Source organism: Lepidochelys kempii, chromosome 6 (assembly GCF_965140265.1).
Source record: "Lepidochelys kempii isolate rLepKem1 chromosome 6, rLepKem1.hap2, whole genome shotgun sequence".
NCBI classification, from domain to species: domain Eukaryota; kingdom Metazoa; phylum Chordata; order Testudines; family Cheloniidae; genus Lepidochelys; species Lepidochelys kempii.
The window spans coordinates 64,242,099-64,269,520 of record NC_133261.1 but is presented as its reverse complement, the minus strand read 5'-3'; the positions used below and the strand labels follow the sequence as shown (position 1 = coordinate 64,269,520).

General features: G+C 43.7%; 1 protein-coding gene across 8 annotated transcripts in view; it reads left to right on the top strand.

Moving 5' to 3' along the window:
• The window catches only part of PLEKHH1 (pleckstrin homology, MyTH4 and FERM domain containing H1), an 84,029-nt gene that overhangs the window by 49,531 nt on the left and 7,076 nt on the right, over positions 1 to 27,422 (top strand). For 7 of the 8 annotated variants that reach the window (XM_073348415.1, XM_073348418.1, XM_073348416.1 and 4 more), the window contains 14 exons: positions 2,360 to 2,446; positions 3,484 to 3,645; positions 5,981 to 6,061; positions 7,433 to 7,612; positions 8,047 to 8,155; positions 9,339 to 9,451; positions 11,248 to 11,424; positions 12,420 to 12,517; positions 16,059 to 16,236; positions 16,382 to 16,537; positions 17,215 to 17,315; positions 19,240 to 19,381; positions 21,136 to 21,278; positions 26,816 to 26,945. In XM_073348415.1, coding sequence (XP_073204516.1) covers positions 2,360 to 2,446; positions 3,484 to 3,645; positions 5,981 to 6,061; positions 7,433 to 7,612; positions 8,047 to 8,155; positions 9,339 to 9,451; positions 11,248 to 11,424; positions 12,420 to 12,517; positions 16,059 to 16,236; positions 16,382 to 16,537; positions 17,215 to 17,315; positions 19,240 to 19,381; positions 21,136 to 21,278; positions 26,816 to 26,945 — 1,857 coding nt within the window. The remainder of the gene's footprint in view (positions 1 to 2,359; positions 2,447 to 3,483; positions 3,646 to 5,980; positions 6,062 to 7,432; positions 7,613 to 8,046; positions 8,156 to 9,338; positions 9,452 to 11,247; positions 11,425 to 12,419; positions 12,518 to 16,058; positions 16,237 to 16,381; positions 16,538 to 17,214; positions 17,316 to 19,239; positions 19,382 to 21,135; positions 21,279 to 26,815; positions 26,946 to 27,422) is intronic. The other variant, XM_073348421.1, reaches the window with a different exon arrangement.

Below are 27,422 nucleotides of genomic sequence, written 5' to 3'. Positions count from 1 at the left end.
ATCCATAAACCCTCATTCTGTTAAAAATCTTACAAACTTTTGATCTCTTTGCTATTTAATGGCAGCAAGTTCCGCAGATGAATTGGGTAAGAAAAAAAAAAGGTTTCCTTTTATCAGTTTTAAATTTGTTGTCATTCAAGTTAATGTAAAAAGAAATATTCAAAGAAGTGTAGACATGAGCACCCATTTATCATCACCATATCATTCATTCTTTTATTTACATCTGTTCTCTAAACAGTGGCAGTCTTTTTATTTTCCCTCACACAGAAGCCTTCCTAGGCCCCTAATAATTTTTGTTACTCATCTCTGAGCCTTCCTCACATTTCTGGAGCTAGAGTGACTAGAATTAAATGCATTATTCCAGGTGAGGGTACACAATTGAACTCTGTAATGGCATTACAATACTTTCAGTGTTCTTTTCTAATACATCTTTATTTTTCCTTTTGACATCTGCTACACATCGAGCAAATGTTCTCTCTTTTATCCACTATTTTGTGAAGCTGTTCTAAAGGGTAGGAAAATTGGGTCTCTCTTCCTTTACAGCAACGATGCTAATTACTCTCTACCATATCACATTTTTCAAAGTGTTTATAATTCAGTTTTTCAAATACTGTTTCAACTATTTTTCCTGGTACTCAAGTAAGTCTTACTCTCTTGTAATTCCCAGACCGATTCCTAGTGCCTTTGTTATGATAGATACAATATTTGCTACTCTCCAGTCCTCTGTCAAAGAACTTATTTTGATGAGATATTGCATAACTTTTTTAGCAGCTCACCCAGTTCATTCTTAAATTTCTTCAGAACTCCTGAATCAATCCCATCTGCACCTAACGACTTGTTGCTCTTAAATTTATCATTTTGTTCCAGCACCTCATCTTAAACAGATCAGAAAAGTAGGTCTGAGGAACATCCTCTGCAGAAAGGAAATACTTAGTTTCTCTGCAATGTCCTTATTCTCCTTAAATTTTCTCTTTACTCTCTGGTAGACTCAACAGTTTCCTAACAGGCTTCCTGCTTCTATTAAAAAAAAAAAAAGTCATTATTTGTTTCTATGTTTTTGGCTATTTCCTCTTCAATTCCCACTTTGCACTCTTAATTTCTCTCTCACATTTTATCTACTATTATTTCATTTTCTTTTCTATAGACTTAACTTGGGCTGGGTTTCCATTTTCTGAAGGATACCCATTTGGCTCAAATAACATCTGCTTACGAGGTAAAAAAGGAAAAGGAAATTATCCAGTTTTATGACTAAGAAGCACCAGCCAGTCAAGGGTAACTGGTGCCTATCAATATTGCTACTGAAGTATGCACTTGTACACCATTCGGCCAAAAGGCAATTAGTTTGTTAGTCTTGCATGGATTTCCATACCTGTGTAAGAATGTACCCTTGAAAGTGCACAGTATAAGAAATCCTAAAGATGACATAAAGGCCAGCCCTGCAGACCACTCATTGATTCATTTTTGGTAATCCTCCTGGCGGCTTCCTAGTGGAAATGATCCCACAAAAGGAAATTAAGATTTCATCTCTCATCAGCTAGTGGCTGATCTGCTTCTTATAGCTGCTCATTGGAGAAAAAAATAGTTCAACTCTGGTGGAATTGTTCAAAAAAATATGGGAGGAGTTATGGAAAATTTAGTGCACCAATTACGTACCCAGCAAAACAGACAGAGGAAAGAGATACTTAGATGTTTGGTTACCACTTATTCAATATTCAGACAAAGTACATTCACCTGCCAAAAAAAAACAAAAACAACCAAAAACCCAGCACACCTTTTCAATTTTTTTGAATATTAACATCTGATAGACTTACCTGGTCTGTTAAATGCATGTAATCAGAGATTTCACTCAAAAAAAAAAAAAAGTCAACACAAAACACTAAAAGAACATGTCATGGATAGTGTGAAGATGCTCACTCTGTAACATGTTAACACCCTGTTAAAAAGAGAGATCTGATTGTTATTACTGTATAATGTTTCTCTAAACAAAAGTTCGCTATTGTAATGATGGTTGTGTTGTGTCTGACATTTACAGATTTCTAAATTTGTTAAAACTTCCTCAACAGAGAAATAGTTTTAAATAAAAAGCATTCTGCTCTTCTGTCTCTGCACATTCGTGGCTAGCATAGTGTGGGGATATCTCATATTGGTGGTGCCTGTGGTCATGGGTGTGCTGTACTTCTGTCCCTGGGAGCTAAGTTCTCATTAGCCTGGTGGAGGAGGCACCTCTCAGTCTGTCCCTAGGGAGGCAGCCACATGTTGCCTAAGATGCATCCAGGCATAATGTCTCATACTCCATACTTCTAGCTGGCTGGTGAAGCTAGTGCTGATCCTTTTGAGAATGTTGCCTTTCTCTCCACAGAGCGATGTTATCCGCAAGCCTCAGGGGCAGGTTGAGCTGAATTCTACTTGCCAGATCATTCGGGGTGAAGGGTCCCAGACATTTCAGGTGAGAATTGCCTTTTGACCTTGCACATAACCACATGCTCAAGGATGTAAACAGGGCTAAGTGGGAGAGGAGTTACTTCAGTCTGGATGGTGTACTTGGTCATGACAGATGTGTACTGACTTTCCTGGCTTTTATTTGCCTTGTGTTTCAGCTTGGGAGGCAGTCAGTTTTGTATAAAAATGAGCAAAGGTCCGAAATGCAACCTAAAGCTCAAACCCAGCTTTCTGATGTTTAAAGAAGTTCAGATAACTTTCCCCCTCTGCATTTCCCTCTGTGCAGCCAGCACCTTCTTAAGAAAGGTTGAACCTCTGTGAGAGAGACTGTTATTGTGTTGCTTCTGGCTCAACCAAAAGTAGGGGTACAAAGAATCTTCTTGGCGAGACCATTCTCATATGCTTTGGAGAAACATCTACAATTTTGGGTGCATCACAAAACTGAGTCTCCAAACCATTTGAAATTGGCCCCTCACTAGCCCTACTTACTTGTCCTCGGCCAAAGCATCAATGCCAGGGGACTTCTTTGTAAAGGAGACGAGATATTAAAGCTTCCCTTGCATTCTGAGTGGGACTAGCATACAGCGAGCTCCCTTCTGCCCGTCTCGCACTAAAGTTAACTGAGAGTTAATAGTAATATCTTGTATTCATGGAACAGCTTTCCTCTCAAAGGACCCCAAAGCACTTTGGAAGCTATTGAAGGCAGAGGGAAACAATTGGCTATAAATATGGATGTATAAATAAACAGATAGACACTACTTTACCCACCACTAAAATGCAGCTACCTCTATAGTGACATAGAGCAGCTACTTAATAGACCTAAGCAACATTGCAAAACAGGAGAGGAAATGAAGAAAAATATAGTATCCAGCAAAAACATGGGGGGAATTTACAGATGTAGCATGTAACTATTTGAGTTTGAATTTGGCCAAGGACATAGGGGTTAACTCCTTTACTCTTATAAAAGTACCGTATGACTCAACATCTGAAGGAGCGATCACACGTGATCAGACAGTGTCATTTCCCTGCCTCCTTTCCCTCCAGCTCATCACTGAAAAGAGGACCTACTTCCTGACTGCAGACTCTCCCAACATCCTGGAAGAATGGATCCGTGTTCTGCAGAGCGTTCTCAAGGTGCAGGTGACCAGCTCTGCTGCTGTCCCTCAGAATGATGCCAAACCCACTGTGAGAGGCTGGCTCACCAAGGTAAGGTGGCTCTACCCCAGTCAGTCTCCCTCCACACCCAATGGCCTGACAGACAACAGGCCTCTGGGTTTATATACTGAGGGCCTGCAAGAGGTGTGTGTTTTAATTCTCCCTGGAAACTTGGGGGGTTACAGAGAGGCAGAGGTGGATTCCTGAAGTTCAAAGGAGCAGGGAAAGAGGATGTGCTAATTATATACACTGAAGAATGGCATAGAGCACCCTATCAGGACACATTGACCCTCTCCAATAGTACAGTGCAAGAACAATGCAAAATATTTAATACCAATTAAAGTAAATGCTTTTATAATGTCACATATAATTAACGTATGGAACTTGCTATTGTAGGATATTATCAAGGAAATTGTCTAGTAAGGTTTCAAATGGATTGAACACTTATTCATATAAGAATTGCATTGGCAATTATGTTAGTCAGGATACACTTCCAGGCACTATGGATTCTCATGCTTCAGGACAAAAAATGATCACTACTTGGGAGTCAGGAAATAATTTTTTATTCTCCCCATAGAACAGTGTTGCACAAGATGCATTATGGGGCTCTTTCATGCTGCACAGGCTAATGTCCAAGTGAAGACTAAAGTCTGGCTGGTCTGTAGTTTGCTCCGGGCAGTGGCTCTCAACCTTTCCAGACTACTGTACCCCTTTCAGAAGTCTGATTTGTCTTGCATACCCTCAAGTTTCATCTCAAGTTAAAAACTATTTGCTTACAAACTCAGATATAAAAATACAAAGGGTCACAGCACATTATTACTGAAAAATTGTTTACTTTCTCATTTTTACCATATAATTATAAAATAAATCAGTTGGAATATAAATATTGTACTAACATTTCAGTGTATAGTATATAGAGCAGAGGTGGGCAAACTACAGCCCACGGGACCATCCTGCCTGGCCCCTGAGCTCCCAGCCGGGGAGGCTAGCCCCTGGCCCCTCCCCTGCTGTCCCCCCTCCCCCCACAGCCTCAGTGTGCCGCACCGCCAGCGCTCTGGTCCACTGCTCCTGCTGTGCAGTGTGGGCGGCGTGGCTGGCTCCAGCTGGGTGGCGGGGCTGCAAGCTCCTGCTGCTCTGAGCAGCATGGTAAGGGGGTGGGGAGGTTGGATAAGGGGCAGGGGGTCCTGGGGGCAGTCAGGGGACAGGGGGTGGTTGGATAGCATGGGAGTCCTGGAGGGGCCATCTGGGGGTGGGGGTCTGGACAGGGGTCGGGGCAGTCAGGTGACAGGGAGCAGGGGGGGTTGGATAGGGGGTGGAGTCCCAGGGAGTGGTCAGGGGCGGGGGTCCCAAGAGGGGGCAGTCAGGGGATAAGAGCGGCAGGTTTGGATGGATTGTGGGTTCTGAGGGGGGCGGGAAGTGGGAGAGGGAGGATGGGGGTAGGGGCCAGGCTGTTTGGGGAGGCACAGCCTTCCCTACCCGGCCCTCCATACAGTTTCGCAATGCCGATGTGGCCCTCAGGCCAAAAAGTTTTCCCCCCCCTGATATAGAGCAATATAAACAAGTCATTGTCTGCATGAACTTTTAGTTTGTACTGACTTTCTTAGTGCTTTTTATTTAGCCTGTTGTAAAACTAGGCAAATATCTAGATGAGTTGATGTACCCCCTGGAAGCCATTGGTCTGTTCCTGTGTAGCAGGGGAAAGGTCACTAGACTAGATAGTCTATTGGTCTGCTTTGGTATGTTGAATTTTTTTCATTATTTAAACATTTTTATTCATATATTTTTTATATTGCATTTCAAAAAAACAACAACAATAGGTCACTTTGGGTAAAATTTTCAAAAGGATCTCAGGATATGTGTAAACTGAAAAGAAAAACCCGCAGCACCAAGTCTTGGAGCCCAGGTCAGTTGACTGGGGCTTGGGCCACAGGGCTAAAAACAGCAGTGTAGACATTCCTGCTTGGGCTGGAGCCCAAGCTCTGAAACCCTCCCACCTCTCTGGGTTTCAGAGCCCAGGCTCCAGCTTGAGCAGTACGTCTATCCTGCTATTTTTAGCCCTGCAGCCCGAGCCCAAGTCATTTGACCTGGGCTCAGACTCAGGGCCACACAGTTTTCTGTGCAGTCTAGACATACTCTCAATCACTTAGGCACCTACATTCAATTTTCAAAAGCATTTAACTGGCTTAGGTGCTTTTGAAAATGTTTCCCTGCATCTTTGCAGGGATCACAAATGAAGGATAGTTTACACTAGCTCAGACTAACTAGTGTAGAGAACCTTCCAACAAGAGATTTGAATGGGAAGAAAAAATCCCCAAAACTACTGCTGGCATTGCACTAGGATCCAGTTCCTAGGTTAAAATCTTTCATTCCTTTGTCCTTCCTGTAGGTGAAGCATGGTCACTCTAAGTTGGTTTGGTGCGCACTGATTGGGAAAATCTTTTACTACTATCGAAATAATGAGGATAAGGTACTTTGTGTTCCTTCTGCTATGTCTCATGTAGTTTCTATCTTCCTTTACCTACTGTCCCTTCTTACTCCAACAATCCCATCCTCTCCCTCACTTCAGCCCCAACTAGTACCTCCCACTCTGCAAAAATGTCTACACCTCCTACTATAAATACAAATATATTAATAGTCTTTAAAAATACCAAAGAGACATAACTAACAAAGTGGATTCCTGCTGTCTCCCAGATTGCTCCACTTGTCTCTCTCTCACTTCCTTTGTCTTTGTACCTACGAGTCCTACCCCTGCTCAGGGAATGGCAAGCCCGTGTTCTGGGCTCAACTTCCCACAGCCCTCCACTAAGGCCTGCTGCAAGAGAGCTTCCTGGAGCATTCCACTCACCCAGGCCTCCCTACCCATGTGAGTCCTACCCCTGCGACTCACCCTTCAGCATCCACCCTCATGTTTCAGGCTCAGATTCCCTTAATCAGGCTGGGTCTTCCCCTGGTTCCTAAGGCCTCTGTACAAGCTCTCTTGTAACTCCGCATGGGCTCCACCCACCTCTGCCCAGACCTCATTAACAACATTCTTCACCTTTTGCTCTTCCCATAGGATCTCTGTACAGCTCTCCTCTGCTTCTCCTGGGGGCTCCCTTTTTCTCCTCAGGCAGTTCTCACCCGCCCTTCTCTGAATCTCAGCCTGCTATCAAGCAGTTCTCATCTGTGCTGCCCTTCCCCTACAGCCCAGGTGCCTTCACTTAAACCCAATTAGAAGGCAGCTGATGAGTCCCATGTGTACTGGACCCTGCTCCTTAAAGGGTCCAGTCACCCAGTGATAAGGGCTCTAATTCCTGATTGGGATTCTAGTGCTAGTACAATACAATAATAATAATGGGAATAGGATTGGGGCCATAGTTTGTAAAGTACTTTAGGCTCATGAAGGGGGAGAGGTGCTACAGAAATGCAAAATGATACTATCACTTTAAAACCAACTATTTGAACATAGGTTTCAGAGTAACAGCCGTGTTAGTCTGTATTCGCAAAAAGAAAAGGAGTACTTGTGGCACCTTAGAGACTAACCAATTTATTAGAGCATAAGCTTTCGTGAGCTACAGCTCACTTCATCAGATGCATATCGTGGAAACTTCCACGATATGCATCTGATGAAGTGAGCTGTAGCTCACGAAAGCTTATGCTCTAATAAATTGGTTAGTCTCTAAGGTGCCACAAGTACTCCTTTTCTTTTTATTTGAACATAGAATTTTATAGTTTAGTTCTTGCATTTTCTAGCACTCCCAGCAATCTGACCAGGGTTTCCTGGTTTCAGTTTCTTCTTTTTGTCCATCTTCTCTACACTGAGACAGCATACTTACCTTAGTTCATTTCCTTTTCCCAGTGTCCTCTGGGGCATTTGCACATATGCAAATCAAAGGTGGAGGAGGTGGACCGTTCCTGTGACTCAGATGAAGATTATGAAGCCACTGCAGGGGGTCTCCTCTCATCCCATTACACCCTGGTGATTCACCCGCAAGATCAGAGTCCCACCTACTTACTCATTGGTACCAAACACGAGAAGGTATGAGCTGGTGTCTTTGGAGAGCAGGGATATGTGATGCTGGTATAACTTGGCACCAGTGAGTGGAAAATACAGATGATTAAACCAGTTTGGATAAAATAAGATCCAACTTAAAAGTTTTCCCAAACTCAACCCCAACAGGTGGGTTGAGATTTTGGTTTAATGATTTTCTTTTCCCTTCTATTTATTTTTCATTTTTGCTGCCCTCTCTGCAGCTGAGGGCTCAGGATACCAAGATTTCCAAACCCCTGTGTGTGTGTGTGTGTGTGTGTGTGTGTGTGTGTGTTTAAGAGAGAGAGAAACATGTTTACCTTTAATGGTGACCCTTCGCTTTTGGCACCTTGATGGCTGGTCATTTATAAAGATGACAGTGAAATGTCCTGGGTTTCCAGCATTACCTGTTCTTTTCATGCTGTTCTTTCCTTTATCCCTAGGATACGTGGCTGTACCATCTGACAGTAGCAGCAGGCAGCAGCAGTGCCAAAGTGGGCACAGCATATGAACAGCTAATTGGAAAATTACTGGATGCAGAGGGAGACTCACGTAAGTAAAACCCCAAAATATCTTTCCATAGTGGGAAAGGGTGCGGAATAGTTATCTCTGTCACTGGTTTGAATACAGCCACAGAAGAGTAGAGGGAATGGCTCGATAGATCAGTAACGGGATAGGGTATCTTTCACCTCTAATTAGACAGTTGCACTTTAGCAAAGGACTCAGGCACTACAGTGAACCTACTCTGTCAATTAATTTATCAAAGGATCTGCAGTTCCTCTTACATTGCAGATCAAACTATAGTAAATACTGAGCACAGAAAGTTGATCCAAATCTGGGATGTTCTTAATAAATAAGAACTTAAGAGAGAAAAGTCTGAATCTCTGACTCCCTGGCACTGTTTGCCTTGAGTTTCACTTACCCATGTATCATGGTTGCATGCACATATACTGTTTCTCAAACACACATACACATACACACACACACACAGTTAGCTCTCCATGTATGTATGTATGTGTGCATCCACACCGACATATCCCTGGATATACACTCACAGCCACATACATTCATTCCCACAGACATGCATATACTGTCTCACACATACATACACATCTATTTACTCACTCATCTCCATGTAGACACGTTCACACATACCACCTGCACACATTCTGAGGTATACATACCACGCGTACTAGCGCCAACATGCATGCACAGATACACTCTCACACCCCTGAATACGCACATACTCTCTCCTGCACACCCACATAGAGACATAAACTGTCTCTGAGCTTTGATGAATGTGCCATAATAGCTTCCACTGATAAAGATCCCAATAGTGTGTGTCTGTTTCACAGAATCGGTCTCCCATGTGCATCAACAAATTGAGCTGCTTCCCACCACAGTCCAGCCTGTGTGAAGCTCTCAGATGACCTGGTGGCAAATCGCAGGGCTGCTCTCTGGAGCCATCTGGCATTACTTGCTGGCATGCATAGCTACTTCGCCACTGTTAGTGTCATAGCTTCACTGGAGTCAACAGAGTGACACCAAGGATTAACGTGGCCCAATATAATGCTGCTTGCCCTAATTGCTTGCTAGTTGGGCCAGGTTTTTTTTCTGCAGGGATCTGAGGCGGCTCTGCATGGGAGATTTTGCTGGGAGAGTCTGTCTCACCTTGTACCAAACTTACACTGCTACGTTTCTGAGGTTGCATGTTTTTACCTCATCTGCCACCCAGAATCTCCTTTGTGGAAACACCCCATGCTGTGCTACAGTAAGGATGGACTGCACACCTCCCTCACTACTCTGCCATCAGAGGCGCTGCAGACAGAAGCCCTCAAGCTCTTCAAGGTATTCAAAGAACCAGTATAAAAGATTTCAGATGTTCTACTCAAATATCTTAAGGGAGGGGTAAGCTCTGTGCAAGACATTTACTGCGGCTTTGTTTGCCCCTACTGTTGGCACAGATGGGGCTAATGTGTCAATTGTAATAAAAAAGGTCAATCTGTCTACCAGATGTATTTTATTCTATGCAGAGACCCACTTGGGCCCTCACTTTTGGGGGGGTGGGGGGAGTGGGGGAGCAGGTATCTCAGAGCCAGCTTCTGAATTGCAGGACTTGTCTATCTTCTCCAATAGCAGCACTGGAAAGAGAGGAAACAACTTATTGTCAGACTCCCTAGTGCCTTCCAGCCAGGGTACCTCGGGTAGGCAACTCCTCACCTGATTTCCACATCTCTCCCTCCGCTTTGAGCCCTGAAAACATTAATGCCAACATTAAGGCCTGGTCTACACTAGGAAATTAGGTCGGTATAACTACGTCACTCAGGGGTGTGAAAAATCCACAGTTAAACCAGCCTAACCCCCAGTGTAGACAGGGCTAGGTCAACAGGAGAATTATCCTGTTGACATAGCTACCCTCTCGGAGAGGAGGATTACCAGAAACCTCCCGTCGGCATAAGTAGTGTCTGCACAGAAGCACTACAGCGGCGCAGCTGCAGCGTTTTAAGCGTAGACAAGCCCTAAGACTAGAAAGCAAGGATGAGATTAGAGGATTGCTGAGGGGAGCAGGTAACAGTGGAGAGGGTTCTTAAAAACAACTGCATTCAATGACACGAGAGATACAATAGAAAGTTGTGTTTGGGGGTTAGTGCAGTGGACTGATTCAGGACTAATGAATTCTAACCATGGCTCTATCACTCACTCACCCTGTGAGAGTGGGAAAGTTCCTTAACCTCTGTGCCTCTGTTTTCCCTTCTACAAAATGGGATAATAAATTTTTATAAAAGAATCCTACAGTATGGTACAGGAATAGTCTGAAACTCTGCATCTTACAGTAGTCTCACTTGTAGTGTTTGGGGTCATTACTGTTGACTGTTGCAGTATTTTATCATTTATAAAGGCACCTTCTCTGACTAAAAACAACAAGGAGTCCAGTGGCACCTTAAAGACTAACAGATTTATTTGGGCATAAGTTTTCGTGGGTAAAAAACCCACTTCTTATCTGAAGAAGTGGTTTTTTTACCCACATAAATCTGTTAGTCTTTAAGGTGCCACCGGACTCCTTGTTGTTTTTGTGGATACAGACAAACTACCCCCGATACTTCTCTGAGTATTTTATCATAAATTTGTAGCACCCTTGGTTTGCCAAGCTATGAAGCCCAGTGGCAGATTTATTAGTGTGACCAAGATGCCTTTTATAATAATGGGGTAATCTGAACTCCCCTATGTTTAGCATCATTCCTAGACCCCAATCGTAACGGGGATGGAGCGGCAGTATAGCATAATGGCTAGAACAGTGGGCTGGAAGTCAGGGATTCTGTTCCTGGCTTTTCTTGCTGTGTAATGTTGCATGATTGTAGCTTTCTGCACGTGCTACAAAGGATGGGCTACTTAAGGACCAGTCTGTGTATGAAGCATATAGGGCAAGGGGAGAAAGTTTGTATGAGAGAAGCTTGACCTAGTAGAGGTTAAAGCATAGGCTTGGAAGTCAGGAGATCTGGATTTTCTCCCTGTTTCTACCACTGATGTGCTGTGACACCTTGGAGAATTCATTTCCCCTCTGAGCCACACTGGAGCTGGAAGGTGCTGTGGGGGAAAAATGAAGTATTATTATTACCGCACATGCTAATTTCCCTTTTTTGTAGTCCTGTCAGCTGTTCATCAATGTCCCTGTGGAGGCTCCATCTATTGATTACCATGTGTCACTTGCTCAGACAGCATTGCAAGTCTGTCTGACACATACTGAGCTACAGAATGAAATCTACTGCCAACTGGTTAAACAGACTAGCTGCCGGCAGCCTCAGAACCACTCAGTTATTCAGGTGAGCTTTGCTCGGCCACTTCCAGGCTGCAAGCTTCCATATGTTGAATAATTAGCGTTAGGTCTAGTCCCCATAAAAGACTAGTCACCTTAAACATTTCAAGGATTGTGGGGGCAAAAATAATCTGAAATGTGATGCGCAAAGGAAAAAAAAAAGTACTGAGTAATGCAATTTACTTGCAAAAGCATGTTTAGGTTGAATGCTCAACTATTCACCAAAAGCAAATTCCAAATACTGTTCAGTTGCAAAATTCAGTTTGTGTTGCGTTGAATAGTTGCCTAAGTCACAGGGTATTGGTTCCATGTCTAATTGTGACTTAATCATGCTTTGTATCCTGTTGGCTAATTATTACACTTGAATGTGCATTTTGAATTTTGTGATGTGCTTATTAAGTTAGCTGCCTGCATCCATTACAACTCAAAGACCCAGATCCCCGTAGGTATTTAGGTCCCTAACTTCCATTGATTTCAGTAGAAGTTGGGATCCTAAATATTTTTGTGGATCTGAGCCAAAGTGTCTATTGGATTCTTGATTGTAATATTCCCAGTTCAAATCATGTAGAGAGCAAGAATGACCAGCAGGAGAAATTTATGAATAATTTGAAATAATGAGTAATTCTGAGAGTTTTGTGATCTGTTTGCAGACAATAAAAAAAGCAAAATTTACTGAATTAGTAGTTGGGAACTATTTTCACAGCTCTAGTTACAGTGGCCAAGATTTTGAAAAGTGACAACTGATTTGTGGTGCCTGAATTTTTGGGTGCCCAATTTGAGATGTCAAAGAGGCCTGATGTTCAGAAAGTGCTGAGCACCTGCCTCTGAAAATCAGGCCCCTTTAAAGCATCTCAAGTTGCACACCCAAAAAATGGAAGCACCCAAAAATCCTAGTCACTCTTCAAATTCTTGGCCCGAGTGTTTTCCACATGGATACCTGGCAACAAGAGCAGAGAGGAGTGATTATACCTTAGTTTGTTGGTGGCCTGTTTCTCTTCACAGTGCTGGCAGCTCCTGGCTTTGTGTGCTCCTCTCTTTCTTCCTCAGCACCACTTCCTCTGGTATATCAAACAACACCTGCAGCGGCATGCAGACCCCAGGTAAATAGCATGCCATCTTCTTCTTTCACTGGCTATGTTGCTTCCATTCCTTTCTGTATCAACTACAGGATTGTAGTACAGTAAGGCTAATTTATGACTGACCCATGCAAAGGTGAGTTGGGGATGGAGATGACATAAGAAGCCTTCTCCAAGGTGCCAGGCTGTCCTTGTTCAGAAGCCATCTTTCAATCACTTTTGACCCACTTTTCAGTGGGAATGTTTCCTAGTCCATATGACTGTTTATAAAAGACAGTGAGTATAAATGCTTCTGAAAGGTTAGTAGGGCTTCTGGGGGGACAGGAAAAGAGGCTGGGGGGGAGTGCAAATAAAAAAAAAATTAAGGGGGTTCCTGGGTTAACAAACCCAAACTGAATTCCAAAGAGATAAGAAAAGTTATTTAAAACCAAACAGGACCTTCCATCACCTTCTCCCTACCCTTTTAACCTTTTAGTAGGAATTATGTTTCAGAGTGGAAGGTTATGTTGCATAACACTCTAACCTCCCCCGCACTCCCCGCCACAAACATACCAACAAGAAAACATGCAAGCGATGAAAACAAACAAGAGCTTCTTTAACAGCAAAAAGAAAAGGAGTACTTGTGGCACCTTAGAGACTAACCAATTTATTTGAGCATAAGCTTTTGTGAGCTACAGCTCACTTCATCGGATGCATACTGTGGAAACTGCAGAAGACATTATATACACAGAGACCATGAAACAATACCTCCTCCCACCCCACTCTCCTGCTGGTAATAGCTTATCTAAAGTGATCACTCTCTTTACAATGTGTATGATAATCAGGGTGGGCCATTTCCAGCACAAATCCAGGTTTTCTCACACCCCCGCCCCCAAAACACACACACACAAACTCACCCTCCTACTGGTAATAGCTTATCCAAAGTGACCACTCTCCCTACAATGTGCATGATAATCAAGGTGGGCCATTTCCAGCACAAATCCAGGTTTTCTCACCCCCCACCCCCATACACACACAAACTCACTCTCCTGCTGGTAATAGTTCATCCAAAGTGACCACTCTCCTTACAATGTGTATGATAATCAAGGTGGGCTATTTCCAGCATAAATCCAAGTTTAACCAGAACGTCGCGGGGTGGGGGGGAGGTAGGAAAAAACAAGGGGAAATAGGCTACCTTGCATAATGACTTAGCCACTCCCAGTCTCTATTTAAGCGTAAATTAATAGTATCCAATTGGCAAATGAATTCCAATTCAGCAGTTTCTCGCTGGAGTCTGGATTTGAAGTTTTTTTGTTTTAAGATAGCAACCTTCATGTCTGTAATTGCGTGACCAGAGAGATTGAAGCGTTCTCCGACTGGTTTATGAATGTTATAATTCTTGACATCTGATTTGTGTCCATTTATTCTTTTACGTAGAGACTGTCCAGTTTGACCAATGTACATGGCAGAGGGGCATTGCTGGCACATGATGGCATATATCACATTGGTGGATGTGGAGGTGAACGAGCCTCTGATAGTGTGGCTGATGTTATTAGGCCCTGTGATGGTGTCCCCTGAATAGATATGTGGGCACAGTTGGCAACGGGCTTTGTTGCAAGGATAGGTTCCTGGGTTAGTGGTTCTGTTGTGTGGTATGTGGTTGTTGGTGAATATTTGCTTCAGGTTGGGGGGCTGTCTGTAGGCAAGGACTGGCCTGTCTCCCAAGATTTGTGAGAGTGTTGGGTCATCCTTCAGGATAGGTTGTAGATCCTTAATAATGCGTTGGAGGGGTTTTAGTTGGGGGCTGAAGGTGACAGCTAGTGGCGTTCTGTTATTTTCTTTGTTAGTCACCTGTAGTAGGTGACTTCTGGGAACTCTTCTGGCTCTATCAATCTGTTTCTTCACTTCCGCAGGTGGGTATTGTAGTTGTAAGAATGCTTGATAGAGATCTTGTAGGTATTTGTCTCTGTCTGAGGGGTTGGAGCAAATGCGGTTGTATCGCAGAGCTTGGCTGTAGACGATGGATCGTGTGGTGTGGTCAGAGTGAAAGCTGGAGGCATGCAGGTAGGAATAGTGGTCAGTAGGTTTCCGGTATAGGGTGGTGTTTATGTGACCATCGTTTATTAGCACTGTAGTGTCCAGGAAGTGGATCTCTTGTGTGGACTGGACCAGGCTGAGGTTGATGGTGGGATGGAAATTGTTGAAATCATGGTGGAATTCCTCAAGGGCTTCTTTTCCATGGGTCCAGGTGATGAAGATGTCATCAATATAGTGCAAGTAGAGTAGGGGCGTTAGGGGACGAGAGCTGAGGAAGCGTTGTTCTAAATCAGCCATAAAAATGTTGGCATACTGTGGGGCCATGCGGGTACCCATAGCAATAAGCCATCCTGGGGTGTACATTAGTTGTCTGTTAATAAATTTCTTGGGTAGTTTAAGGAGCTTGGACTTCAGTCTTTAGTCTCCCTATACTCTTGGGGCATGTATCAGTGGCCAGGTAATGCACACCCTGTTGTGGTTTATTGCTATATGAAGACTAAACGTGGGTAAACAGCTGTGTCATTTCAAACACAGGCTTAGATACACCTTTGTCAAAAACTCAAATCAAAACTCTCCTGGAATTTGAAAGAGTCTGTATAATCTTTCTTGCTGATGTTCCACGGCCTGCCAGGGATATCAGCCGGCGGCTCCTTCATGGAGCCGTGAGCATGGGCGTGTACTTGGCGTGGTTTACCCCTATCCCGAACACTTGCCCTTTTTGTGGAGTGAGGGAGACGCTGGAGCACGTCTATTTAGAGTGCGCCAGGTTGCAGCCCCTTTTCCGGCTCCTCCAGAACCTTCTCCTAAGGTTCTGTCTGAATTTTTCCCCACGCTTCCTGATTTATGCACACCCTGACCATGGCCCCACAAAGTAGCAGGACCTCCTCATCAAGCTCCTCCAGGCATTGGCTAAAGTGGCCATTTATTAAACCAGGAGGAGGATGCTGGGTGGGGAGGTGCTCTGTGACTCTGGGATCTACTTCCGTTCCTCTCTTCAATCACGTATCTGGGCAGAGTTCCTCTGGGCAGCATCTGCTGGTTCCCTAGACACTTTTGAGGAACTGTGGGCGCTGTCCAGGGTTCTCTGCTTGGTGTCACCCTCTGGTTCCTTGATAATGGTCCTATGACCTCACTCCTGTCCCTGTTTTCTCCATAGTTGTCCCCTGGAATTATCTGAGTCCCGGGTTCAGCTGCTCCCACCCTTCGACTGGGAGAGGGATCTTTAGACACAGGCGAACTTGTGCCCACTCGTTCCCAGATCTCAATAGGTGGAAGCAGAAAATTCTATAAATCTTAAAAGAGAACCTAGCATCTAGCCTTGTTTTGCATTCTGAAGAGGTTTGGATCTCAATCCTAACGCGTCTTTGTTTATCTGAATCAAATCTAATCTCCAACTCTGTAGAGGTGAATAAGGACATTTGCAAATATACACATTTTCACTTGAGCAAGATGCCGGGGAGAGAGTCACTGGGGAGAGGAAATGGTAATGGGCACAATAAGTGTATCCAAAGCATGTGTTTGTGTTGTCACGCTCTCACCCTGGGATTAGGAGTGAAATAGGCAAGTATGCCATCTACTGTCAGAGATCTGTGGAGCGCACGTTGCACACTGGAGAACGGGAAGCCAAGCCTTCACGCATGGAGATTGTGTCTATTTTGTTGCGGAATCCCTTCCACCATTCACTCCCCTTCAGCATTCCAGTGCACTTCATGAATGGAACCTACCAGGTAAGACATGGGCACCGGGTACCTCTCAGGTAATTGAGTCCTACACTGGGCTTTTGCTGGTGTTTACATTCTTTTGCCACTTGTGGCTAGTTCTGTCCCCCAAGATAGACTTATTTAATTACTTTAATCTCCTGTTCCATTTCAGGTCGTGGGTTTTGATGGTTCCTCAACTGTGAATGAATTCCTCCAGCGACTGAACCAGGAGACAGGAATGAGGAAACCATCCCACATTGGGTTTTCCCTCTTTACAGATGATCCTTCTGGCAGGGATCTGGAACACTGCCTGCAGGGCAATGTGAAGGTAATTCCCTCCCCACTAGTCTAATAAAGACAAAGCAAGAGTTAAAGCCTAGTAAGGAGCCTTGAGTTTCTCAGCAGAAGTAGAACTTGCCTTGTCTTGACTAGAGTGTTACATGGTGTTAGTCAGAATGAGCTAGCTAGCACGATTTAACATTACACTTATAGATGCTAGTCAAGACAAGTTCCTGTTGTGTTGTGGGATGCCAGGTACATCTAGTTCAAACTCAGTGACTGAATTGATAAATACACACATACCATCTCTTGATGAAGGTACCAGGTACTTCCTGCCATGTTACTGAATATGCCCTAACTTTCCATTGACAACAGTGCAGCCAGTAACTCCTGGGGGAATTCTGCACCAAAAAATTAAAAATTCTGCACACAGTATTTTCAAATTCTGAAAAATTCTGCACATTTTATTTGTCAAAATAACACCATATAATCACACCAGTTTCAATTATTTTTGGTCATTTTTTTTCAAAATTCCTGTCAGCAAGTATGTCTGTAACTCTAATTATCATGTGTTGTCTATAAGAAAAAAAGGTATGGTGGAATTGTATGTGATTTTCTGGCCGAATGTGTTCTTGATCCACTCTCTCCTTTCCATACCCAAACCCCACAAAGTTTGTTTGCTTACTTTTCATTTAAGCAGCTTGTCTCTCTGTGATCTCTTTACAGATCTGTGATGTTATTTCAAAATGGGAACAAGCCTTGAAAGAACTGCATCCTGGGAAATATGAAGGTAGCACAAGAATAGTGAAGCTGACCTATAAAAGCAGGTATTGTGCATAGTTTGAGAGAGACACAACTTGGGTGAGGTAATATCTTTTATTGGAGCATCTTCTGTTGGTGAGAGAGACAAGTTTTCGAGCTACACAGAGCTCTTCTTCAGGTCTGAGTGATTTGAGGGAGTCATCGTTAAATATTGAGAGCAGAGATCCACCTACAGGGCCTATAACTTTTTACAATACTGTTAGAACTGGCAGAACTTGCTTAGGGCTTGTCTACACATGAAAACTAATCCATAATAATGTAAAGCTACTTGTCTTTACTTTCAAGGCTCTTCATGACCCATCCCTACCATATCATTTTTCATTCAGTATTGAAAAGTCAGTTCCCATGTTTAATTGGCCTATGACGTCAGCCTTCATCACCACAAAGTTTTAAAACAAGCATCCTCATGCTGTCTCTCGTATTTGGGAGAAACTCCCCATAAACATGTGCAAAACTAACTCATTATCCACATTAAATCCATCCTCAAAACTCTGCTTTGTTGGGAGGCCTACAAAAAACTGACACTAGTTAGGCAGCTGATGTCCTGACCTATATGGTCTCATTGTTTCCTTGTATTCTCCCCATCTATCTGTCTCCATCTTTTGTCTTATACTTAAATTGTAAGCTCTTTGGGGCTTTGTATGTTCTGTGTTTGTACAGCACCTAGCATAATAGAGTTCTGGTCCATTACTGGGGCTTGTGGATTCTATAATACAAATAAATAATAATAAGCACATTAACTATTCCTGATTAGCTTAATCAATTTTTAATCCACTCTTATTCCAGAATATGTGTGTCCACACATGGAGTTAATTTTCAATAAAACACTCGTATTCTGGAATAAAAGTATCCACACACGGAGTTAATCAGGAATAGCTATCCCAGAAAAATTCCCTGTGTAGACAAATTCCCTGTGTAGACAAACCTTTAGTCCGGCTGCATTCCATTCCCAAATGTATGGGAAGGGGTATATGGGCGAAAGATCAAATCAATACACTGTGAAAGTTATAACAGACTTGGAACCAAATAAAAACTAGATACAGTACAACTAAAGTTTTGTGTAGCTCCATCCATACAGGCTGGATCCTGAAACAAAATTAAATAATACATACTACATAAGAGCAAGAGAGAATTGAAAAAGCATAGGTCTATGTTGCTGGGGGGGAAATGTAGACTGCCTGAGCCTTGCAATGAAACTAAGTCATTGGGACAAGAAAATACAGAAAGCCTGTTCTAAATGGCAGGAGCTGCACAGGAGGAGGCTCTTGTATGACAATGGAGAGATGCTAGATGAATTGGGACAGTTGGGAAGTAGGAGACAGATCCATAGGGAGAGCTGCACTGAGTTCATGGTGGGCTTCATACATAAGAAGGGCATTTCTGAAGTGGACTCTGAAAGGAATAGGGAGCCAATGGAGAGCTGTCTGTGAGTGAGGGTGAGGTCATGACATCCTTTTGAAGGGTTCCACACTGCTAGCAAAAGTAAGCCCTCCTTAGGAACTGAAGAATTAAATATCAAGGTTTTCTGTATCAGCACCCATACACAAGTAAGGGAATGGAACGACAGGTTCATGCAATACTCTCTTTGTAGCTTCGTCAGAGCTAGATCTGGATTCTGTGATAGGTGGAGGAGTTAAAGGCCATCTAATAAATACCATCCATGTCTGTACTTAACGGAAGGGAATCTCTTCCCCCAGTTTTATAAAATATTGCTAAGCTAACTAGACACTTTCAGTAAATGGATGGCTCACAGACTGGAATGGCTTCAAAAGCTATTCTCCTTGTCCATGAACAGAGGGCTTTAGTCTTCAGGGCTCTCAGTACAACTCCTTTCTAATGCACAAAACTCACTTTGAAAATAATGACTATTTCAACTCTGTTCGCAGCTAGTGCCTGGTACCTTTTCTCCTGCATTTCTCTCCTTTTTAGATTGTATTTTCGAAACCAGGCAAAAGGTGAGACAGATAGAGAGCGGTTGCTGCTGGCCTTCCAGGTCAGCAGTGAAATAGCCAGTGGGAGGTTCCCTGTCAATAAGGAGCTGGCTCTGGAAATGGTGGCTTTGATGGCTCAGGTGAGCAACCAGCCCAGTGTGCTGTGGGAGTAACACTTTTTTTTTTACATTTAACACTATTATAAATGCTGGAGGCGAAGCAGGGTTTGGGAATGGAGGCTGACAGCTCATGACCATCCCCCCCCAACCCCACATAAAAACCTTGCGACCCCCTGAGGGTCACAACCCCCAGTTTGAGAAACCCTGCGCTAGGGAAACCATCTCTTTAGGCTTTGTTTTGGACTGTCCAAAGAGAAAGATGTGGGTATCTGGTGGTGATCTTTCGTCACTGTTTATTTCTGTTCTATAAAGAACCTGGGGCAGAAGGATAGGAGAAAGTTCACACCCCTTTCCCCACATGCTACAATGACCCTGCCATTTTCATGTGCTCTATTGTAAGTGTAAGTCCTGTTGCCCAGTTAGTTGGGCTGCACATCAGCCAAGCTGTACATTGCATTTCCTCAATTAAGCAATTAGGGCTGCTACAACAGAGATGGTGTTTCTTATCAAACTGCTCACACACAGAATGAGTCACGTCATGCCAAACCAACATCACTCAAGTAAATTATTCACCATAAACAGTGAAAAACTGAAACCAAGCTAAGAAGCAGTGTTATCCATGTGCAACGGTCTTAATACAAAAAGAGGGGATAAGATAGTCTGTTGCAGGTGCTCCTGCAGGAAGACAGTCATTGATGATGTTTACTGCTTTGATTGCATGTGTGCATCCATCATTCCCTCAAAGGAATTCTATTCTAGCAAGAGCTTGAGGAAAACACAGCCAGCCTGGGAAAGCCTCAAAACAGCTCTGCACAGCCATTCTGATGGAGATATTAAAACATCACTGTTCTGCTCTTAGCCTCATGGTCTGAGCCCTCCCTGTTATATTGCTAACAGCCTAGAACCTCACTCAGGGAAAGCATCTTGCAAGGTCCTAAATTAGGCCTCCATATGTAAGTTACATGTACCCTATTACCACTGTGGATTTATTCACACTGCGTGGCAAGTGCTGTTGTAGTAGACAGGACACTTGTGTCTTACTGGACTTTAACTGACCCGCTGTATTGGCTCAAGCAAATGGTGAGTCTCTTCACGAAGCCAATCAGGGAAAAGTACCCTGAAAAGGACATTCCTTAGGCACAGGAGGAGGAGGAGGGGGAGGGGGAGGGGCTCTCCACCTTGTTCAAGCAGAGCTCGAGTACAGTGGAGGTGGGGGTGATGCGGGGAACTAGTTGTGGAACCCTGATCATCACTCCGTCAGCTCCAGAGTAGGTGAAAGGTGCAAGGAATAGCCTTAATTCGTGCCATTGGCATGAGATCCATCTGAGACCTTACCCCAGTGGGGGAATCCCCTCTCCACCCAGCCCAGGCTTTTAAGATCCCTGGGGATCTTACTGGGGATTATGGGGAACAGCCGGCACTGGAGGGAGCAGAGCCCTTGCTTCCAGCAGAGTTCCCCTAAGCAGGGAGAAATCTCCCCCATATATCTCTAGCAATTTTGCACTGCAGCAGGCTGGGCAATCTTGCCTATGCAGTTTACAAATAAGCTGTTTTTTTTATTGGCCAACTGGGAAAAAAATAGCAATACATAGAGTTCAGTTGCCTGCACACAGAGTGGCTGGCCCAAATCTTGTTGCACCCTCCACAGATTTAAGAAATTTCCTGGGCAGGCCTATCCCTAAGAGTCACTTGCTCTGTATGGAAAGGATATTGATGCGAGACCTTGTCATTTTTCACTGTGATATAAACCAAAACCCTTTAACATTCTGGTGCAGGTGGAATATGGAGACTTGGATCGACCAGTATCTTCAAGCCCTGGGGGGACACCACAGTCCAAAATGCAACATCTTCTCCAACAGGTCTTGGACAAATTCTATCCCAAATGCTACAAACAAAACATTACCCCTGAGCATCTCAGGTGAGACTAAAATGGGCCTTGTTCGGTTATATAAAATTTTGCTGTGGGGAAAAAAAATAGACCACTTGCTACTTCATAATACATCCATCCCTTTTCTTATTTAGAAAGAAAGTTTAAGGAGAAACTGTCAAGTTAAATACACACACTTATTTTGAATTCAACATATAAGTATAAAAAGAACTCAGATCCCAGGCAATAGATACCCTTGAAAGGTGATATACAAGCCAACCTAGACTAAAACAGCATTCGCAAACAAGCCACCCGTCTATGCACAAAGGAAGCCAGTCTAAAAAACCTGTGTTACCCACCTTGGCTCCAACAATCCTGATATGCCCCAAATCAAAAGCCATGCCCTATCTGAACTCCCTCCAAACCACAACTCTCTCCAAATGTCTGGCCAAATAGATGGGCTTTGAAGTATGCCCTAAAGTTCAACAAATCTGGGCTTCTTTGGACCATGAGAGAGTGAATTCTGAAGTCTAAGCATCACTTTTTAAAAAAGAATCCACATCTGTACCAACTGAGCTCTAGCTCAGGGGACTCCACTGATCTCAGCTATGTTGTCGGGGAAGCAAGGCAATCTCCGAGATAGGCAGGTCCTAAGTCTTTTAAGGGCTTTATTGATCAGAACTAATATATTAACTCTACCTGGGAATGAACTGGTGCAGATTTCATATTCTCATAGCAAGACATGCTGCTTAACTTTACCACGGTCTAACTGTGAAGTGACAGGTGATGATGGTACTAAGGTATGCACCTGAAAAATGGTTTCTCCTTGGGAGAAGACAGCCTGGGTTAGACAGGCTTCTACCACATGGAAGAAAGCTACTATTTGAGATTTTGCAGATACTGTTGCACAGTTCCTAGCACAATGGGGTTCTGGTCAGTGACTGGGGCTCCTAGAAATTATCACAATACAATAATAATGTGGAAGCAAAGAACCTCTCTATCTCCTGCACAACCATGGCATAAGATCCTACCAAATCGCTAACTTCACTGACTAACATTTTGAAAAAAGGAAACCTTTGTTAAAAATTCAACAACATCACCCCTTCAGTTAAGGTGTGGGAGCTTCCAACATAGATCCTCTGAGACTATACATTTCCACTGTTTCCGTTCTCCATCACTCCCTGTCCTGAACTGCTGTGCAGTATTGCTTTGCACTGCTAAACTGATGTGCTTTTGTTACAGAAGGGGCTGCACTTCTGCGGTGGGTGAAGTGATCCCTATATTTTACACAGACAGTTAAAGGAACATTATTAAGGTTGCAAAGTCAAGCACTCAACAGTTAGAAAATACCAGAATTAAGGTTTTCTTAGTTCAGCCCCCTGGTGCATATGCATTATGATACAGTCGTCAGTTACATTATTGCATACTATTCCTCCACACAGGATCCCTGCCTTGTTCAGTGTACAATCAATGAGCAGCTACTCAATATTTTATTTTCTCCACATTTTCAATGTGTGGCCCCAGGCCATATTTACTGCTCACTATTCAAACCCTGTTCCGAAGACAGAATTGTTAATTTCTTCCAAGGTGGACCGAGTTAAATGAAAGTGATTTAAATCAGGAAGCAGAAAATGTTGATTTAAATAGAGAATTTTAATCTGGTTTTGCATTTGTACTTCAGTTACTTTCCTAAAGAAAGGTTGATTCTGATAGGTTGATAACTATTCAAACATGTTGATTTGTAACTAAATATAGCCTTTACACGAAATGTGGTGATTCTTTTGCTAACCAGGATACAGCTATACACATTTATTTAAGCAACTACATAGCTTAACATACACTTATTCAGATTCTTAATTTTTACTTTATTATGTTAGAAAATGGGGAATTATGCATTTCTTATTTACTAAATTAGTTTTTATACTTGTGATTTGTGTCAAGTTGCTTTTGGATGGAAACTGAAATTCAATTAAATGCACAAAAACAGCATTTTAAAATCAGTTTGTTTTTATTAGTTAAATAATCTTAAATTGGCTGGATACAGAAGAAAAAAGTAAATTTATCAAATATGTTTTGCAATTAAAACCAACTAATTTATTAAACAAAGTATTGTCTGTAATTAGTGAATTGAACTGATTGTTGTTGGTCACATGTCCCTTAAAATTTTAGAATTAATAGATCTCATTCTCTCACAGTTAGATTTTATTCATAGATTGGAAGAGGAAAACAAGCTTTCCTGCTTTTTCCAACTTCCAGTCAGTTTCATAAGTTTCAGTGAAAGAGTCATTGAACTGAACTCATTGAACAAACTGAAATAAATGAAATATTCTTGCTGTACCTGCAGAAGGTTGTCAAAAGCTGGGTTAGCACTTCAACAAACTGGTTCCAGGTGCTTTAGCTAGTGACTTGCACCAGGTCAGTAGATTTATGTTCTTTAAAATTTGACAGCAAACAGCTTAATATGTTTTTTAATTTAATATAAATTATTTTTATAGATTACAGTTCTTCAGGTCACCCTGGGATTTTATTCTCAGGGGATTTTTCCCATTTACCACTCAGTCTCCCACTGCTTCCCCTCTGAGGGGAATTTTGGCAGTCCACTGCACCTGCTTCCTGGAGTTTTCTAGCTCTGACTCACCAGGTCTCCCTTTCTCACTCAATCTCTCTTTCCCCAGGCCCAAATGCCTCTTTTAAACCTAACTGAAGTCAGCTGACCAGGCACAGGGACTCTTTGTGTTCTGTTTGTACAGCTCCGAGAACAGTGGGGTCCTGGTCCATGACAGGGGCTCCTAAGTGCTGCTATAATAATAAATAAAATAATAATAACAATTAATATTCACACAGGAACTCTGTGGAAGAGGCAGGAATAGAATCCAGTTGTCCAGGGCAACATTCACCTGCCTTAACTATGAGATCATCCTTTCTCTTCCTGCAATTCCCTGCCTCATTCACCATAGATCAGTAGTGGGCAACTTGGCCCATCAGGGTAATCCGCTGGCGGGTCACTAGATAGTTTGTTTACATTTGCACGGCTGCCCGCAGCTCCCAGTGGCCGTGGTTCGCCGTTCCCAGCCAATGGGAGCTGCGGGAAGCAGCGCGGGCTGCAGGGACATGCTGGCCACTGCTTCCCGCAGCTCCCTTCGGCCAGGAACGGCAAACGGCAGCCACTGGGAGCTGCGGGTGGTCGCGCAAAGGTAAACAAACTCTCCGGCAGCCTGCCAGTGGATTACCCTGATGGCCTGCGTGTGGCCTGTGGGCTGCAGGTTGCCCACCACTGCCATAGATCTTCCAATTTCTGCAACAAAAGACACAGGAGTCCTACAGACATCAGCCTCCTTCACAACAAAATCCTGATCAATGCCCACAGCAGTTCCTTCCTCTGCACTGAAGGAGGCAGGGGTCCTGTGGAAAAAAATACTGACATATAATTAAAGATTGTATCATATTGCATATGCACAAGAGGGCCAAATTAAGGTTGCACAGACAAACTTAATTCTGGCATCTCCTAACTTTTGATTGCTTGACTTTGCAACCTTAGTAATGTTCTTCTAATGTCGTTTTTTAATGTGTAATTTCCTAGGTTTTAAATAAACCAAACTGAATATACAGAAATTCCATCATCCAGCATCATACTGACACCCACATGGTTCATCAGCAGGGTTGGAACCTTTAGGTCAACAGCACAGACCTCTGCCACTGGAGCTAACGGAGTAACTGTTAGCAACAGTAGGTGTTATCCTACAGGACCAGCACTAGAGGAGACTGAGACACACCCTTTACCAGTGGTTATCACAGATATTTGCTGACAGCAGGGGAATGGTGAGACTCAGAATCTTTGGTTTCCATTCTAGCCTCTGGAAGGGAGTGTGCTCTAGTGGGCACAGACTTCTGCCTCTTCCCCCACAAGCTTGACTCCTTCTGCCTCATCCCTTCCAATCTGTCCCTAGTCCAGTCCTGTCTTTTCCTCACCCTGTCTCCTTGTCCCAGTCCTATCCTCCTTGCCTACCCTGTGCCAGTCTCTACTCCTCAGACTTCTCATCCCAGGCCCTGTCTCCTTGCACAGATGGATCTAGTTTCCCCCTCCAGGCTCACTCTTCAAGTCCCAATCTCCCCCTGACTCCCAATCTCAGTCTCCTTGCCCAGCCAGTCCCAGTTCCCACTCCCCCCTTTCCCTCCATCTGGCTCCCAGTTCCAGTCTCATCCCCTGCACAGTCCCGATCTCCACTTCCCCTCCCCCACTCATTGCCCCGTTTACCGTCTCCCTGGTTCATCACAGTCTCTTTACCCAGACAGTCCTAGTTCTCTCCCTGCACTCCAACTACTTCTCAGATCTGTCTCTCCTCCCCCTGCTCTGTTCTTCCCCCAAACACTAGTTCCTAGTCCCACATTCCTTATCCAGCCAGTCAGAGTCCCCCCAGCTCCTTTTTCAATCTCAGTGTCCCCTCCCCAGCCAACTGGCTCCAAGTCATCTGATCCATTTCACTTACTGGATCCCAATCTCCCCCTAGCTCCTAGTCTTAGTCTCCTTGCCCAACAAGTTCCAGTTTCCCTTGCCTCTACCCAATCCTAGGCTCCTTGCTCAAATGCCCAGCCAGTCCCAGTCATCCTTCCTCTAGCCCCTAGTGTCACAGTTTATCTCCTTCCCTCTTCCCATCTCATCACACTCCTTGTCCCAATCAAATCCTTTCCTACCCCTCTGGCATGGCTTTTGTCCCCTCTATATTCAAATCTGACAGCTTCCTCCTCCACAGTGCCTGGGCGTCAGCAAGGGAGTCATTGAGAGCACAGGAGAAACAGTTTCCCTGCTCTCATTTCCAGTGCTCAGCTCCATCCTGGCTCAGAGCACCCTGAAGCAGCAATTACAGGAACAGTCTGGTCCTGGCCTAGAGCATGCTCAGTGAGGATGGCACATGCACACTTTAGTCCCAAATAGGAGCTGTGACGGTATAGAGCACACTCACTTTCTCTGTGAGGATGGTGTATGTGCAGCCTAGTTGTACTTTGGAGCTGTGAGATACTCGAGCATGCTCACGGAGGATGAAATCTTCAGAGCGTTTAGTGACTAGAATTGAAGAAGTCTCTGAGCGTGTATTTATGACTTGACCAAATCTGGGTAGATTTTCATGGAGATGTGAAAAAGCAGAGCCTTAACACGGAGGCTACTCCCCTGCCAAATTTCAAATCCCTGCTCCAAAGCATGGGGTCACTGGAGCTTTAAAAAGAAAAGGTCACCAGATTTTTTTTAACCTGGACGAGATAATGTATTTTCCCCTAGCCTCCTTCTCCTAGATGACTGAACCATTTGGCTAAAATTTTCCAAAAAGATTCAGCCTGAGGCAGATGCCCAGCATGGAAAACTTCAGCCCAAATGGTTAAAGTCTGACAAACTTATGAACAACTGAATAAGATCTTATCCTAGGATGTCTTGGGCAACTTAAATAATAGGTGGTGCTAGCAGCTCTGCCTACAGTAGTTTAAAAGACGCTTCCAGCCCTTCAAGATGAAAAACACTGTATAAATGTAACATTTTTATAATAAGTTATTTGAAGACATGAGCAAATGTTATAATGTAATTTGGATTCCCACAGGCGGCTGGCTGACTGGCTGGCTACAAAGTGGATGATGCTGCAGGGATGCTCTGCACTAGAATGCATTAGAATTTATTTGACAGTGGCCCGGAAATGGCCTCTCTTTGGAGCCAAGGTATTTGCTGCGAAGGTAATCACAAGTGGCTTCTTGCTGGAGTACTTTGTTTCTTTACCCCCCAAGTTAAATTTGTTCAGCTCAGCTTCTATTACAGTCTTTGCTAAAAGAGCTCATACCTCATGGGGAACCCGTTCTCCCCACCTTTGGAAGTTATTTAGAGGTACAGCACTTTCCATACCATTCCATCTGGCTGACCAAGCTGTATTTAGTTTCCCATCTGTTTAGATGGAATAGAGAAGACAAATATGTTTTAGAGACACTAGGGGTTGCTAGAGTGCCACAAATTACACGCTGAAGATCTTAGGAGTCAGCACTTGTCTACCAAACTTAGTTTGTGGCAGGCTGGAGTGTAAATCTCCCCTCCACTAACCTGCCAGGCACTAATTGTCTACATGAACCCTGCTGCGACACCATAAAAGTTCCTTAGCGCGTAGCAGCAGGGTCTACATGGACACTTAGTACGCAGCAGGCTCGTGCAGGGCAGATTTA